Source organism: Ascidia mentula, chromosome 7 (assembly GCF_947561715.1).
Source record: "Ascidia mentula chromosome 7, kaAscMent1.1, whole genome shotgun sequence".
Classification (NCBI taxonomy): domain Eukaryota; kingdom Metazoa; phylum Chordata; class Ascidiacea; order Phlebobranchia; family Ascidiidae; genus Ascidia; species Ascidia mentula.
This window is the reverse complement of record NC_138572.1, coordinates 3,817,840-3,836,384: the sequence shown is the minus strand read 5'-3', so window position 1 is coordinate 3,836,384 and position 18,545 is coordinate 3,817,840. Positions and strand designations below refer to the sequence as shown.

Sequence of the window (18,545 nt, the reverse complement as noted above, 5' to 3'; positions counted from 1 at the left end):
AAACTACTGAACATTTGTTTGTGTTGGTTTACTTTCAAGAAAATGAGTTAAACACATGTAAGAGTTGTTAATGTCTAATTAAATCAAACCTCGCTTTCTGTTTTAAATCTAGCATACCAATGTCAAAATACTTTATACAAAAGGCACAAGTGATACAAGGTTTACAACTGTTTATTTGAAAGCCAATTGGAAGTTTGCTTTGTTGCAGGGTAACATTTCAGTTGCAGGATAACATTGATTCGGATGAACTTGTCGATTCATGCTTCACTCCGAAGAAAAAAACAAGTGATACAACCATCGGAGTGCAACTTTTTACATTCGGGGTAGATGACAAACCTGCAAATAATTTAGGTTAGTTATCGTTATTCATTTCGCTTCACATGTCTGGAGTATTGCTGAACAAATGGGCCTATATGGCTTTAATAAGCATAGGTTAAGTAGCTAGTCACCCCATGGTAAAGGCATTTTAAGGATTACTGGCAGAAGAAAACCTTGCGTATTGTGCTGTAACGAATTCATAATTAACAAAAATATAGGTCATGTTTTTATGGCACTGAAGGCTCAAATTATACTGAAACAAAAGGTACTTACCTGAAAGGTGACTTGTAAGTATTGTGCATTGAGGTCTAAAACCGAATATTTTAATGCAACAGGTTCATTTGCTATGCATTGGAGAAGGAATCCTGTGCTTCATGAAGAAAAATACTCATGTGATCTCCAGTCTGGAACCTGTAACAAATTTTGTAAACAACTTGTTAGGTCTCGGCTATTGTAAGTTAACACAGGATTTCCCATCACGCCCAAGAGGCATCCAAGACGCCTCGCCGGTAGCCATATGAAACTGGGATTAGTTTTAAAGTACATCACAATTACAAGCAAATAACTGCAAAATGGTAACATTCAGTAATTATGAACAAAAATGCTCATACAATAAAAATCAATGCTTTATAAGGTGGAGTTTAGGTTTGAGCCAGTTTAGGTTAGCCACACTCATGTAAGCGTTCAGCTAGCATCGGGTTTCCCCATACTAGCTAGTTGGCAACCACACTAAGCGTTCAGGCACATCACAATGTAATGGCCTAACGGTCAACCACATTCATACATTTAGCATATTTTCAGCCTTTTGCTTGGAGTCGTACCACTGAAAAAAACGATGGTATAAATGAAATGGATGAACTAGCAAGTAGATATTTTTTACTCAAAAACTTTTAAAAATTCACCACATATGTTTGTAACTACCTTTAGCACTGCATTGGAATGTGCAAATTCCACTTCGCAATGTAATTCTTCTTGATGGTTACTAAAGCAAGTTTTTACACACAATTATAATTAACAAGAAGTTTTTACAGTTTTATACCTCGTTGGAACAATGCCGTTAGATACACTCAAACGTCTCGGCATTGAAACGCAGTTTCTAAAATGGCGAAATGCTTGACATTCGACGATGTCCTTGAGGAAATAAAAACTCTTTCCACAGAAAAACATCTTCTTCCTATTGCAAATATCGTACAAAACTTAATAATACTAAGATCTATGCGACATCACATGGTTTTCATCAGTCCTGGTAAAGCCTGCTGTAAGAATGCAAACAATGTCGTTTGTGAGGCAACACGCACGATAGTGACGCACAATTGTGACGTAAATCTGGAGTTGGTTTTAACACAGAGGCTGGGTTCTAGTGATTTCCGGTAGATCTTGATACCAGTAGCATGTACGGTTGATTTTGCCTTATAGTGCTACGGATTTGGAACGTCTGTGTTTTTCAAACTTGTTCCACATATAAGTCCGTGTAAAATCAATATCTTGGCGCATTTTGTGGTAATATATTTGAATTGAAATACTGCACTAAATAATAATATTCACACAGATTTCTATGTTACATAGGCTTATATGTGGATAAGTTTGGAAAAAACTTTGTGCCCGGCGTAAAAGTATCTACCGTTTATATGTGGATCAAGTTTGGAAAAACTTTGTGACTCGGTGTTAAGTTGTCTATGGTTGAAGTATCTTCTGTTGCTACCACTGGTCTCTATAGATTTACATATCACATCGTACTTGTTTGCCTTCGTTTTGATTGGACTTAGATTGAATTTCAACATAAATACATTACTTGTGCTGTTTTAAATATTTAATTTGCCTCAAAATCACTGGCTTGCTCTATCCCCTTATGGTGCTTTCCCAGGGGATCAGGGCAAAAAAAAACGGGTCTATATATATGCCTTTTTTTAGTTAGTTTAAGCCTGTTTGAGAGTGTGGCACGAGCTGCAAACATTAGCACGCTGTTCGTTAAAACGTGCAGCTGATACTCGCTTTTGCAGATAGCCTACAACAAGTACAGGTTAAATGGTCTAGGATTATTGCTAAAAATATCTATAAAAAGTGGTTTAAATTTACTGATTTAAAACTAGGCTATGTAGTTTTCATTTTTTTAAAGAACTTTAATATTATTAAACATGCCAAAGTGGCCAAACATGTTTCTTCCAGAATCAGTCAAATTTCAGTTTTTGTCAGACACTCTTGTGAAACTAATTTTGCACAAGAATTATTTAATCTTATTGGGGTTTGTTATTTGTCTGCAGGACATCAGGTTCCTAGGTTAACTGTTCCGCACAAATTGTCATGTCGTTCAATGACCATTGGCATCTTTCTCAATCCAATTTGCTGCTTTCCTTTGGCATTTCCAGGAAATATCAAACCTGGCTGTCAAAGATATACATTGTTAGATTTTACAAGTTTAGTGATCTAATTCAACAGTTTTGTTTTCTGCAAAACCTACATAAAGACCCTGGTTATATGAAGCAAAAAGAAACATTTTCTGACATTTTCTTTAGTAAAACGTTTCTTACAATGAATTGGATGCTGAACTTCATAAAAAATCAAGCAACAAAGAAGAAATTACAGAGACAAGAAAAAAGAATAATTTCCACTAGACTAACAAAAAGTTATGCAACAAAAAAGTATTGGCAAAGACGAAATTCAACACAAGTTTATTCTTCCAATGGTGTTTTGGCAATATTTTTTCTCGCTGACTGCAAAAGCTGTGCATTAATATTCTTTGAAGTCAAGGACATAGTGCTTTCAGTCTTCAATAAAGCAATTATTCTTAATGGAAACAGAAAATCAAATAAAGAACCAAGGTCTTTTAGAATCGTAATGGACCGTGCTGTGAAAAGTGTACATTTGGATTGTAAATACCTCAGTGTTGATACAAGAATCTGCTTTGTAGATACTGCACTGTGTTTAAACCATTTCAAAACTTTTTGTAATGAGATGTTGCTGGAAATGCAACATTCATTAATTGCTCTTTACTGGTTTTCTCATTTAAGTATTGGATCAGTTTCGTTTGACCAATGCATCAACAAAGATCATGGAAATGATCAGAAATACGTTGCAAATTGTTTTACTATTTTTCACCATGAAAGGTTTCAAGAAATTCTTTGCACAACTGCATTAAACTGGTGCCTTCAAACAAGTCTGCGATCAGTTTTGTTTGATCAAAGAAGTATCAAAAATCTGCAAAATTACTTAGTTGCAATAAATTTGTACCACCAAATAACTGTTGAATTAGTTGTTTTGATTGATAAAAGCAATGACAAAGATCAAGAAAATCCCCAGGAAAATAACGAGAACGGAGCCAACAATGAGAATAATCCAACCAAAAAGAAGAGCATCGAGTCTGATGAAAACTGTTATGAAACAACAGAGTATACAATTGAAGAGGCTGCCACCAACATCAACAAACTTTTGAGTCCCCCAAGTGGAGGTATGTAACAAATTATTACATGTACCAGATATTTATGCCGTTCTGCACCAATATAAGCACTACACAGAAATGGTTATTGCTTAGGCCTATATTTATTTACCAACACTCTACCAACACATATATATATGATGTATGTAAGTATTTCCAAAATTGAAGGCTTATTTTGTGTATCTGCCTGTATGTTACATTACCAACGTAATGTTAATGGTATTTTTGCAGATATATGCAGGGAGATATTTCGTCTTTCCACTTTTGCTACTTTTCCTAGAGATGTGCATATAAATTTAAGTCAATATGCGCAAGCAGGTTTTTATTACGTTGGTACTGGTGATACTATAAAGTGTTTCGCCTGTGATAATATAAATCAGAATTTGACACAACAAATGGACCCATTTCTGCTACGAATGCACAAGTAAGTTTTTTGTACAGTTTTGCAAACCAGAAATATTCTGACTTACCTACAAAGATTCTGGTAATTTGGGTTTTGCTAACATTGTGTCACTACTTATTGACCAAATTTGGGAAAGTGTGATGTATTTAAACCACCTGTACAGTCAATAGGGCTTTATATGGAGTTTCTGTTTGTATTTTCCAAATATTGCTGATGTATTGCAAACATCCAAGATCATTTCATAAGGGAATGTGAATGGGATTGAAGCCTAATAAGGTTTAAGTATTAAGTGTCCATATTTGTCCAAAAGCTGGAGTTAGGAATGCAATTTCCTCTTAGACTAGAATTTGATCCTATTAGGAGCTCTTACATTGAGTTTAATTAACCGTTGTCATGCTAGTATGAGTATTTAAAATTTTTAGTGTTTTACAGTACTATATATATAGGAGACACCCTATATTATATTCAAGTATACACATATAATGAAACGTAAATTATATGGAAACTCACATTTCTCCATGGCTACCATATGGCAAAGCATTATCAGGATTATGATTACATCAGCTGAATCAGAGGTGGATCCAGAAAAAATATGGGGTGTTGTTTGGTTTTGGTACCTATTCAATGAAGTGGTATTGTCGACGTGTTATTGACCAACGGCATCATTGTTTTATAAGCAGTCATCGCCGTGTGAATGCAGCACGTGCGACTGAAAAACAACACTTGGTCGTAGTGTCTGTTCCTGTGCAGCACAAAATTAACTGCACTTTCACACCCATTAAAACCATGTGCTAAAATGCTGAGGGGCGTTCTGACACCAAAACATCCCCCTAGATCCACGACTAAGCTAAATACTATCTACATACATATGTATTAATTTATTTACAATCATTATATATATACTTATTTATTGCCAGTATGTAAAAATGATTATAATGGTGTATTTTTACAATAAAATAATTATGTGTATATATAATATATGTATTTGAATACTTTTATGCTAAAACTATACTAATATTCTATGTGAATTTTAACTATAGATCAAGTTGTCGATTTACAAGGAGGGAAGATAATTGTGGAAATATTCCGATTCACCCTGCACCCACAGTGGTAAGAGCTTTTCTTTTATATGCATGGTTTCATTGAAACTCTATGTGACCTTCAGCAGACCCCACCTTCACGGCAACTAAGTGCAGGAGAATTATTAATGGGATCCAGCTTGACAAATTCTGTTTCCAATCCAGTTTCTAATGAAATACTACGGACACCTTCCATGTACGTAAACCACCTGAATTTTGCTTGTTGTGAGCAATCCAAAACTTACTTTAAAGGACTACTAATGTTTGTGACATAGTTTCTCAAAAGTGGTTAGAATAAGTCTTATTTAAATGGGCGTTGAATATAAGAGCAAATAGAACTGAAAGTAATTTGATGAGCATATTTTAAGGTTTAAGTTGTTACGTCACAAACGGCATTTCTCCTATATCCTTTTAACGCCACTTGTCAAACTTCCGTTAACACCCACGCTCTGAATTTTACATGATGATATCATAGGTCTGTTCAAAATGCTGTTCATCGGCACCAACCTCACGTACCAGCTCTTCCCGTTATGAGACACCTTGCTAATATTGTGGATCCGGAACACGAAAGACTTTTGAGGCGTCTAGATCTTCGTCGCGAGTCAGACAGATTAAGGACTTTTACCTCTTCTTGGCCAAGAGACACATTGCCCTCTGCGCGTCGGATGTCTAGTGCAGGGTGGTTCTATCTTGGAAATCTCGATCGTACGCAATGTTTTAGCTGCGGGGGCGTTTTAAGAAACTGGAGACGTATGGATAATCCTGCTGTTGAACATGTGACCCATTTTCCACATTGTGCCATGGCACAAAGCAGAGAGCAATTAAATATTCCAGAAGGACCCGAGGTATTTAAATTATTTATAAGCTTCTTGTTTCTGTGACCTTCTAAGGTTTATTTTACAGAAAAAAATGTTTTTAGTTATGTTGTATGTGTAGACACATACTCTTGCTTGCCATGCATTTGCTTATTTCTGTGAAAATAATGATATTTTGTCAACAAAACTGATTTGAAACTAATATCCGTTATGAATTTTGTTCTAATTGTACAGCATTAAAAATATTGGATTTGCAAAATTTGCAAAAACCTAAAAACAGTTTCTGAGTGAAAAAAATTTTCAATAGTTTTCTGTATTTTATATGTACTGCTAATGACAGTGTGATTTATGACCCAAGCATTCTTTCACATAGGATTTTATTGGGCATAAAAACTCTTGTCTGTTCTTGCTGTGTCTCCGATAATTTTTACATGTTGGTGTTATTTGTAGTGCCAGTTTTCTAATATTTATACATCACATATTTGCTTATATTTTTAATGAACCTTTTCTCCTATCTTTACGGCAAAAAAATTTAATACAATCTTTTATCAAGTTTCCACAGTCGTAAACAGTTTGACATCAGGGATTTTGGATATGTCACCATCAAAACATATTAATACTTTACTTTAGGGTGAACCACAACCAATACGTGTAAGACCACTTACCGCAGAAGAAAGAGTTGGTCTACAGGAGATGTTCCCTTGTAATTATCCTTCCTCGTCACAAATGGCAGTATTGGCAAGCAGAATTGCAACGTTTCAAAACTGGTTGTATACAAGGGCTACCCCAAGAATGCTTGCAGAGGCTGGGTTTTATTCTTTGGGTTAGTTGGCAGTTACAAACAGATTTTTTTTGCATTTTGATGACATGTCATTGGAATATATTTTTTTTAAAAGATCCTTCAAAGCCACTGTAAAAAAATTAATGTTTTAAATTCGGGCATAAATTGCAGCAGTTGGAGACCCATGACTTGTAAAAGTACCATTGGAATTTAATTTCCTATAAAACAAATCTACACCAAATTCCGCCCTTCTTTGGTGAAAGATGACGTATAATTCTGTACCTTTCAGGGGTTCGGGATCGGGTAAAATGTCATTACTGTAATGGAGGGTTACAAAACTGGAGACGTAATGACGATCCATGGGAACAGCATGCTAAGTGGTATCCAACATGCGAGTTTTTGCTCCAAAATCGTGGAGTTGAATACGTCCATGAAGTTGTAGCACAATTTCCCGAGTTAGACCGACCCATTCTGAGGTCCAGTGGACTCGATGTAGCCCCTAGGTTTGTAAATATGTTGATTAGGTTTGCAAGTTATGTGTAAGTATGGTGTTAGATCTGAATTTGTTTGCAGCGTCATGACTAGAAATCAACAACAAAGTAGTTCGAATGCAAGTGAAACTCGAACTCCTCTGGAAGAAGCAATGACATCGGAAATTGCAACTACTATTATCGGTGAGCAATATTTCATCAATTCTTGATACATAAACGTGTGAAAATACCTTGTCACAGCCTAGTATTCTGATTGTGTTAGTGGTCAACTCTGTAAGCTATTTGCAATTGCTATTTAGGACTTTATTGTTGTAAAGTCAGCAAACCTGTTTGTGTTCCACTGATTGTGTGGCTTGAATTGGGCTTTGGCTTGCTGTAAACATTAAACAGTCATTAAAGCAGGGTATTTTAAGTAGTTTGCATCAGCATTTGCTGTATGAAAGAGTTGCATTATCAGTTGCAAGTATTTCCCTGTTTACCATGTGAATGCAATAGATTTGAGCCTACATGCTTTTTCAAACCTCCAGCAGTAGTCCATCATACTAATAAAAGTTGCCAAGTAATTGGTGGTAGTATGTTTGTGCTTTCGTTTTCCTGCAGGCAATTTGTTTTGTTCACAATCTCTTCCTCCTTAAATAGAAAAAAACAATATTCATGTTTTTTTCCTCCATAAGGAATCAAATATTTGCACTTTAAATAGGTTATAATTTCTTTATTGTGTGAGTCAATAGCAATGCTGGCATTCTCACATTAACTAATCAAAAAGTGACTGTTGACTGAAAAAAGCATAAAACTGGACATAAAACATTGCAATGCATTGCATTTGTTCTTGTGGCAATGAGGAAATGTATTTGTGAAATAAGGAAGTACAACTGTGTGGTTTCCCACGAAACGAAAACATGACAACACTGCATGTTTCAGTTTTGTGGTGCAAGAGCGCAATCCGTCATCAAGCTGCATTGATAAAAGTTGATAGGTCCAAACCCATGTGTACTGTCTGCAATTTATAAACCATTTTTTTGCCCTATTGCTTCCATTTATTAAAGTTTCTGTGGGAAATCCAACAGAAAGCATTGTCCTTTTTTTTAAGGTTTTTTTGGCCCTAGGACAGTGGTTCCCTAATGTTTTGTAGTCACAAACCTATTTTATACAATCCCCATGCCTGAAAAAACAAAAATTAATTGCAGCCTACAGGACCAAATTAGTTGTGCATTTAAATTTAAAAAATGTGTGTGGCATGTGGCAAGCCAGAAAGGTCAGCAACCAACAACTATTAAAACATAAAAAACATAGAGGAAATAGTGCCAGCATAAATCACACAAAAACGTTAATAGTAACCGCTCTTGCACCCCCCCTAAAGACCCCCAGGGACAAAGTTGGGAGAGATTGCTTTATTTGTTGTAACCTGAGGTTTACTCTTAATGACTCACATTCCAAGCATGTTTTCTCCCATGTTGTAACATGGACCAATCATGTTAAAGATATTTTTCGTGTGTGGTGAAACTCCTGTAAAACATATTTACTGTCCACTGGTGCATGGAATTCCACAGATGGATAACCCAAAATATAAGTTTTTATCTTGTAGGTGCCATAAACTCTTTGTGGTAAATAATTATTGTAGCAAAACCCTTTTTGTGAATATCTGAACACCAGTGCAGAAATGAGCAAATGTATTGTAACAAAAATCTTTTATATTTAGTTTTAGGAACAACAGACAATGCATTTATGTCCTGCAATTTTTTTAAACAGTTCAAATCAAAAGATCCTAATCTGAAATGAAATTCATGTTGCTGCCGGGCATAGATCCTAATCTAGTCTGCAAGGTCATTTGAATCCCAGGCTTGGCAATTGCAATAGTCCAGGGGTTTTGGTTTCTAGGCAACAACAATCTAACCTGTATCACGACTTAATCTGATGCGCAGCAATCCCATATACAGGCATATCTTAGCCTTTGCAGTTCACTCCCCCCTTTTCAATTGGAAACCATTCCCACAACCAACCCTAACAACACAGCATTCACACACCCCTGACAACACAACATTCACACACCTCAGTCAGTCTGTCGTCAAAGCACAAATATAAACTTCCGTGAAAGAAAAGGAGTGTATCGTTTTTAAGTGTCTGGGTGTTGTATAAAGTTGTAAACTTTGACACCTTTAGTTTCGAGGCCGAAACTGTCCCTAGATTGATGAAATAGGTGACATATTTGTTGAAGCCAGTTTTATCGCAAATATCAGTTATTTTTGTCACCGTATCGTTCAAGCAACCGAAACAACACTTACGTCAGTTTCGCAAGCGATAAACTTGGTGTTGTTACTCTCGGTACTTTTACCTAACGGGAGCCCATTTGTTTGAGGTACTATATCTCGACAATGATGCTTGGCAACCGTCCATTCACGTCTCTCGCGCTGATTGGTTAATGTTGTTTGTTTTTAAATAAAATTATGAAAGGTTTCGCCATCTTTCTAACCAAATAAACCCACGAGTTTCTGAATCATCAGGGAGGTGGTTTATTATGAGTCATGGGGGGGGGGGCGGATATATTATGACGTCATAATTTGTTATTATCGTGTAAGAAACACATTGTTTTAGGTCATTTTTCTTCGAACGTTACGAATGCGACAAGTTACAAGGTATGGACAGACGCGCGGAAAAGCCACTCGTTTTGTTCTGAAAAAACTGGGGGCTATGCACCAACCCCTTATTTTTAGTTACGTAAAAGAAACAACAGTTACTCTCACGCAAAGTCTATAAATAACGTCAACAAATTTTTATCAACAACTTAACAGTATAAAATACCTCGTTTACATTTGTCTTGCAATGTTGTTTAATATACGTGTTTCCTCTACTTACCGTTACCGCTTATTCAAATAGTTCCCGTTTCATGTCAATATTCGATCTTGGCTATGAAAGTACGCAAAGTAGATCCTACACGTAAAAATTGAGGGGTAGCGAAATATACTCTCTACGGTTTTGACTGTTTGTTTTAACTGCCGATTGTCAACATTGAAAGACTATCTGCAACATTTTTTCCTGCAACTTGAACAAGCAAATTCTCACAGCTCAGCTGGCCAAAATATCGAATCCCAAATAACAAAGCGGAGCCTTCATAAAGAGAAAGAAGAAATGTTCCCAGGGATTTTAAACGTACGAACGTTTTTCAAGGCTATAGTTATAGGGTCATATAAAACGAATGTTGGTTTAAAATTGTTAGCAAAAGATTGTTTACACACATCAAAAGTTTTGCCTGGTGGTCTTCTTAGAAATCGTTGCGGTAGAAATTGCGAGAACTTTGGAGCCAGGACTCTCCCGGTTTGTTATTTTTTCTCTGAATGCACAGATGACATGTTTACTTCAGGTCAACTCGGTATATGATATGAGTCAGTTTCGCGCTCACTCGGGTTTCGTATGTTTTAGTACAGGTATAGCAACAGCAAGCGGAACCGACTTATGGCTTGCCCTTGTAAGGAAACTTAATACATTGAAGTAGGTATACTGTCCAAGGGGAACCACCACTAGGTGTACTTCTTCTCAGGTGTACTTACATATCTGTCCATTCAAGAGTTTGTTTTCATCGACTCACTGTGCACGTCATTAGTTGTTTTCTTGAAAAGCTTGCGCCAGAGCAAATTATCTGTCTATAGGGTGCACCACTTGATATGAATCACCGCCGGGTTAAACCAGTTTGTTGTTTGTTGTTGCATACCTTCGAAGATTTGTTTTAACATGTCTACCTGATATATCAGTGTTTCCTAACCAGTGGTACACGGCAGCATTTCAGGTGGTACGCGAGCACCTTTCCATAATTTTAAGATATAGTTCGAATTTAAAAAATCGTAAGTAATCTCAAAAAGTTTGTTACTTCACCCCCCAGGTTACTTTATAACACTCAACTAGGTGGTACGCGTCGAAATTGTTTTTCCCTCGTGGTACGCAACCACAAAAAGGTTGGGAATCACTGTGATACAAGTTTATCCATCGTTCATAGAAGCGTTTTTTTTATTTTCATAGGCGATGAAAAGTTGTTTTGTATCGCAAACAGCTGCAATAAATACGTTTTGTTTTCAGGCATGGGGTTTGAGAGTGATGTGGTTCGACAAGTCATGCGTAGACACATTGAGCGACATGGAGGTCCCTATACCAGTGCCGAACGGTTGCTCGAAGACGTCGCAAACTTCGTAGAAAGGTATTAAACATTTTCTTCAACTCTAACCTAGTAAAACTGCTGGGGACGCTTTGCGTTTTGCTTCGTCATTGTTTTGCTACTTGCGTAACTGATAATGACGGTGCAAAATTTGAACCAATGTTTTTCCCGGCAATAGTGACTTTGCGAAATTTGGCTAGTCTTATGCAAGTCATCGGCAATGTTTCATGTGTTAAACGTTTTGTTTAAACTGTGTATCCTATTGCACAATTACGTCGCAACGCTGAAGTATTCGGTTCATCAAGACTGCTTGATCGAGCTTGAGACTCGTTGCACATGTCGGCATGGGTGCTGTAAGCATATCGAGTTCAGTATTTTGTCCTTGAAACATGTCAATGTCAGGTACTCAATGGTCGACCTCTGTTTACCGTAACCCGAGTCACGTGTCGCCTTTAACTTCGCCATCCAGAAGAAATATTTGATCGGTGATTTATTGGGACTTAATTCAAATAGTTTCTGAAACATCAAAAAGTGGGGTGACTTTTTTACTAGTTATTGTCCGCGTTTGCTGGTCCGATACACTGTTCAATCAAAAACCACGGATAAATATTTGCAATAGATTATGCCGAGTAAAGTGCAAATACCTGATGCATAATCACAAGATCCTGTACCCTGATTTTCATGATAAAATGTTGCAACATCCCATGGGATTTCCATCATTTCGGTGATCACATGATGTTTGCCATGATCATACATCATGTGATCAGGATGTTGTTGAAAGTTTAATCACATCAATCACATGACGCATATCTGGACAATGTTAAAAACATGATTAAAAGGTCACGTGACAAGCCGTCACGAGACTGTGAGTGTCCAAGATCGACACGCGCCCTGCGCTTTTTCACTGTTTGATAAACAATGGCCAACTACGCCAGAATAGCTGAACGCATTGGAGCGTAACGTACAAAACGAATTAACCTAGATGAATACGAGCACTTGTCCTGGCAATTACTTAAAACGGTCGAAGAAATCATTGGACGGCACGTTTTGAAATTGGAGAAAAGACCCAGGTGGCATGGACATTCCTTCAGCTTTGAGTAACCTAGAGACGTGTAATTCCCTTTCGGTCTTAATTCATTTATAATTACAATCGATGGACTATTTAAATTAAAAACAAACAAAACAAACACGCTTAAAATAATCCAATATCGGACGTATCGCGTAACAACAGTGCTTAAAACAAGGAACACTATCTTTTCGAGGACTGTTCAACATTGCAACAGACCGTCATGCTGGGAAATTCCAAACATAAGTGTACTTACAAACGGAATGGAAAGCATCGGAAGTAATTGTCTGACCACTTGAACACGCATGTGATTTTGGAAAACACGTAGTTAATTTTAGACGAACAAAGTCAGTTTCCCACATTTGCTTTTAATTCGAGGGAAATTTCAAATCGATTCCGCTGATCTCATTTTGAGAATGATTTCAAAACTATGTGAAAAAAATTACGTTTTATTTAACACAAATTCAACCCTTGCTTTGAAGCATCAGAATGGTATTTTTCTGGAATTTATATATTTGATAAATTACGGAAATTTTGAATGAGGAACTGGCGACACTTGGAGGCGAAATATACATTCCTAATAAACACCAGGCTGATCCGCACCAAAACTCATTTGATATATCGTTGGACTGTTTATGAAAACTATGCAAAAAAAACGTTTTAAAGTACGTTAACTTAACTTAACACTAATTAGAAACAATCCGCTCAATGCAGCAATTCGTTTTCATCTTAATACAAAAAATTTTTCGAAAGATCTTAATTTTCCGTTCTTGTAACCAACAGCCCAGAGGAAGAGCAGGAGGAATGCAGCGTCCTCCCTCCTCCACAAGAGCCCACCGCAGGAGCATCCAGCATCCAGATCGAGAATTCCGATGATGAGGACATCTACCGTAGCTCTGCGGAGGAAAACCGAATAGAAGATGTTGATACGCACGACTCAGTACCATCCGTTCGCTTCTTCGAACCAGCAGATTTAAACGATCGAAATCTTGAAAATGAAGTAAGTTATTGAGCCCCAATCGCAACTTTACATTAGCAAGTCTTCTGAGGTTGAACTTGACTCCTAATTGTGGCCAAGTCTAGCCCTCGATTAGTCTTTGTACTAAAATCAGCGAAATTGTTTAAAACAAAAGCTTTACAATGAAGTCAGCTGAGAAATTAAAGACTGGCCCATATTGTTGTTAACATTGTCATGGAGCTGACCTGACCGACTCCTTATAATAATGGAGCTACACCAACCGCGTCGTTTAAACTGATGATGGCATAAGTTTATGCTGAAAAATGCTTTTTAAAACATGACAATGTTAACAACAGTATGGGCCAGTCTTTTATTCTCAGAATTATGAGCAAATACGTGAGTACTGTTCCGAAGTCAACTGGTTAATTACAAATAATATAAAAAAACGACCTCGCCTACACAGCATTATCAACGCTTTAAGTCTAGTATTACGCGAAAGTGAAAAAATGTCTGAGGTAACCATAGAATATTCACTTATTATTGTGGGTTTTAAGTATGGGTTACACAAACTCGCAAGATCGCGGGTGATGTAATCTCACTACAATGCCCGCTCTTCGTTTTAATTCCTGTTGCTCAGTCGACCGAATAGTGATCCGGAATGTCAAGGGTCGTGAGCGTCTCGCCGGGAGCGTGATGTTATGCTTTCCACATACTAAACACCACTAATACAGTTTGGCCAAATGCGGCATAAGTGTTAAATGATTCTGTATGATTCGTACATTCAACACATACATTCTTATCCAATGTTAATGCAATATCCTGGTAGCATAATATTGCGCCATAAACTTGCGAACGTATGCCTGACCTGATTTAGAATCCTGTTTGCGAAATATTGACTTACAATGGAGAGGTTGATTTAATACATTTGGTGCGTGACCAAAAGATTCGAAGAACCGGAACTTTTAAGGTTGTTCGACTGCTGAGAAACGAACTTCAACAAATTTCTTCAAAAAATGCGATTTCTTGACACGAATTGAAACGCTTAGTGAACTGCATACAGTTGTGTCCACTGTTCCCGCTATTGGGTTTCGTTAGTGCAGGCTATACAACGATCTTGCCCTCCTAAACAAACGTTCGGTTGATTACATTCCGATTGTATCGCAAAATTCCAGCTTATTATTTAAAAAGACAAATTTCGACAATCTTTCCATTTAGTGAAAGTAAATTCATATTGAGACAACGTGGCGAGACAGGAGCAGGAAAAGGTATCGTGTCACACGAAATATGAACATACTTCGAAATGACCGCAAATTCTACACCTTTCTGTGTTATTTTGGTAGCGGGTTCGCCGAATGTTCATTGTTGCGTTGGTTGTCTGTAGAATCTTCCCGTGTTAGATTCAAACTCCTGCAACCCACACATATCACTACCATTGTTTGGCCGTACGAAGTAAAGTCATTTCTCCAAAAAGTGTTTGAAACAGCAGGCGTTCCTGGTAACAAGTAACTTTCTGGGAGAATTGTTCTCAACCAAACTTTAACAGCAATTTAAGGCGGGAAACTTTGAGATGCACGTGGCAAATTTTGTCACCTCTTGATGTGATTGGTTTGGGTGTAGCAAGTTACCCTAACCATACCCAAATATTGATTATTATTGGAGCAACTTTGCCTGCATCTGGGATATAACGTTACCAATTACACCACAAGCACGAAAACAGTTACTCCAAAGGTAAAATCAATCATCTACGTATTTAACCGGGAAACAACTGTTCTCGTGCTTGTTGTGTAATTATACGTAAGGTGGAAATCGTCAGTGCTATTGCAACAGAATGGGAAATGACTTCCAGAATCACTTACAAAGGATTACCAATTAGACTCCAATATATACATTAACCTCCCACCTATCAGTATGGTAACATGTCTTGCACTAGTTCGCAGACACTGCTTGTGCTACCTACAGGGCAGCAAGATCGTGAATCGTTGCTCTATTGAGGGGGTTGGCCCCTTACAGAAACTTAAGTTACAAATGGAGTCGATGGAGTGGCGTAATATTGAAATACAGCTGTGGTTGTGAATTGCACAATTTTAATATGCGGGAGTGCAAGTTGATTTATTGAATGTCGACCGCATCGGATCACTCTCACGTGGTTTGTTGGCGATAAAATGTTTGAAGCTGTTGCAATGAGCACCTGACATATGTTAAGGCACACAGGACGTATGTTTGAAGGTCGAACATGATACTCGAGACTGTTTGGAAACTTTATACTGGTATTAAATCCAATAATCTTTAAACTCTGAAAATTACAAAGAAACATCATCAACATTTACTAGTTTGTACAAATTGTGTTACTCCGCCACCACCAGATGAGTGGTGAAGTTCGTACATTATTTACAACGTCAATAGCACGCGATTGAATATTTGGTTCTGCTTCCAAGTTACTTCCCATTGGGAGATCTGCATCCCCCAGGCTTTATTGTATTTCTTATTTGATGCAATCGAACTTAGGATGTTCTGTTTCCTTAGAGAAACGAATCTCCCGAGCAGATGGAAGATAATGAAGAGGCTGAGAGCGAAATGTTGCGTCGGCGTTTAGACGAACTTACGTCAGAAAGGTTATGTAAGGTAAGTTGTCTGTTTTCAAGTTATGGCGTTTACCAAGAACTTGCACACATTGTCCATCCATCCATCCTGTACGAAACAGTTCACATTTAAAAAAATACCTGACTTTGTTGTGGCTTTATTAAGGGTTGTTCAGCTTAAAAGGCCTTTTGTATGCCTCTTTGTGTTGCAACCAAGAGGAACCAATTAAACCTTCCTTTGATGATGAAAGATTTCGTCATACAAAAACGCCTACATATTTCCCAATGCCATATTTTAGCGTTACTGGTCAATATTCCACCCCATAGATACGCAAATATCTTAGAAATAAGCACGAAATCGTGACCCCGAACTTCAATATAGCCAAATAATGCTCTAATCAGAACTTGTTGGGGCGTGTTGTAGGCGTGGTGAATGGCGCAATTGCGAAAGTGGAGAAAAACACGAACTTCCTTTGGGTTCTCCCCGGATAATTACATGATTGCATCATAAAATGTACAACCTTGTACCTTTGTACTTCCTAAAAATAAACCCCACGTCGACGTTTTATATTTAAAAATATAGTTGTGTAAACACGCACAGCAACACGTATGTCTTGGTAAACATATATAGATGGCTATAATTACCATAACCATCGCCCTGTAGTTCTGAAACAAATTATTTGCTTACACGTTTTTGCTATTAGACATAGGGGCGTACTTCTCCTATAGTAACACCATGAATTCAATTATTCTGCTTTAAACACCATTTGTGCGAACACGTGGACCACAATGACGCAATATTTTATTGAAATAGGAAACGGAAAAGTGTTGCAAAGTCGCTCATCGTTTCAAAAGCGAGCCAATAACGTTTATATACGTTATATTAAACTTATAGTCGTGGTTAATGTTTATTGTGATGGAACAAAAAGTTTCAAAAAAATGATTAAAATACACTTTCATTTTCTGGCTCTGCTGTAGCATAACAACCCTTTTATTGTGGTATCAAATTATGTACAATTTCTCAACTCGATCTCATTTCTGTGTTCCTCACTACGAGTACCCTATAACCTCTCACTTACCCCTTTACCCCCAAAGAGGCCTGTTTTGCAATAACCAACCGGCAACAGCCATCAAAGGTGAATTTCTGTTTCACAACATCTGTTATTTTATTTAGGTTTGCCTTGATAGACCGGCCGATATGGTTTTCATCCCTTGTAAGCATATGTGCTGTTGCATGGAATGTACCCGAGCCCTGCGCGTCTGCCCCATTTGCAGAGTACGCATTGAAAGGGGTATCCGTACCTACGCCAAATAAAGGGAAAAAATTGGATGGAAGACCACGCAACAGGCATCGGACCAACGAACGTGTTCAATTGGTTGAGGAGTTCAAAAGGCTGCGAACCCCGAAGCATTCAAAAAGCTGGAATACCGGGAAAAATCATCCGCATGGATCAACCAAAATAAAATAAAAATCATACGAGACATGTAACAACATTTTGGAAACATTTTCACTCTTAGTTTTGATTTGTGTTGTTTTGATCGTCTATACCTCATATTTTAGTTCATGAAAAGTTCAACGTAAATTTTCCTAATGTCTCAATGCAAATGGGTCTACCGGTAAAGCGTTTTGATCAGTGTTGAAAAACGAGTCTTTTTATGCGAATTTCATACAAACAATTAACTGTGAATGTGATATACTTCTAAACCATGCATTTAATTTTTATAAGCCAAGTGGAGCCAATATTATGATGTCTGTGAGCTGAAGACACACTGATAGGTCGAAATAGTGTCCATCAGTCTGTCTGCAGCTCTCAGACATGCATTTAATACTTATTTGACATTTCAATGCCTTTTTACCTACAAACATGCTGTGTCAGTAACTTGTGAAACCATGTTCAAGGAGAAATATATTTGTTAAATATTAAGCCACGTCTTTGGTGCAATATTGCCAAACACTTTATACATGATGCGCTGAAAAACAGAAATGATTCTAGGCCTATGCAATCGACCAACTTTTTCCATTCAATTTCCTTTGTTGCAATTTTGGTAAACCCCTTTTTCTTCGTACTGGTCCTCCTTATTTTGTATTTTGTGTCTTGGTTCATAAAATTCGGTTCTTGTTAATCTCAACGAAGCTTCAACATCCGGTGTTAATCAAGTTTGCAAACATCTATCTGAAACGTAGATCATCGCATAAGATCATTTATGGATTTAGAATGCTCTCTATTCCCAATTTCACTTCATTACCGTTCAATTTCTGATGTACATGTTTGTCTTCTGTATATAAGTATTGCATGTTTGTTGTACAAAGTTTTTGTCGGTTTGATGTTGGAATGTGTGTGCTGTTTTTTCAATGCATAGCAGCTTGCAACTTCTTGTACACACCCGCCTTGTTCTTAGTTGACAAGAGAAAGTTTTTATGGTTTAGAACTCAATGCAATCTAAACACACGCACGTAATTTTTCACTTGTTTTATTG

The 18,545-nt window shown here is 37.3% G+C and overlaps 1 protein-coding gene across 2 annotated transcripts; it reads left to right on the top strand.

Annotated features, from left to right (window-relative positions):
* The first annotated feature begins 2,583 nt into the window (after positions 1-2,583).
* Positions 2,584-18,447, top strand: LOC145909137 (baculoviral IAP repeat-containing protein 3-like). 2 transcript variants are annotated; one of them, XM_082996454.1, is made up of 12 exons: positions 2,584-3,763; positions 3,983-4,175; positions 5,195-5,264; positions 5,323-5,429; positions 5,709-6,078; positions 6,679-6,871; positions 7,119-7,332; positions 7,403-7,503; positions 11,389-11,506; positions 13,314-13,530; positions 16,012-16,110; positions 17,242-18,447. In XM_082996454.1, exons 1-12 carry the CDS (start codon positions 2,620-2,622, stop codon positions 17,380-17,382), a joined length of 2,967 nt encoding a protein of 988 aa, XP_082852580.1. In that variant the 5' UTR covers positions 2,584-2,619; the 3' UTR covers positions 17,383-18,447. The 2 variants fall into 2 exon arrangements, with proteins under 2 accessions (XP_082852580.1, XP_082852579.1); XM_082996453.1 differs by having other exon boundaries at positions 5,320-5,429.
* The last annotated feature ends 98 nt before the right edge of the window (positions 18,448-18,545 follow it).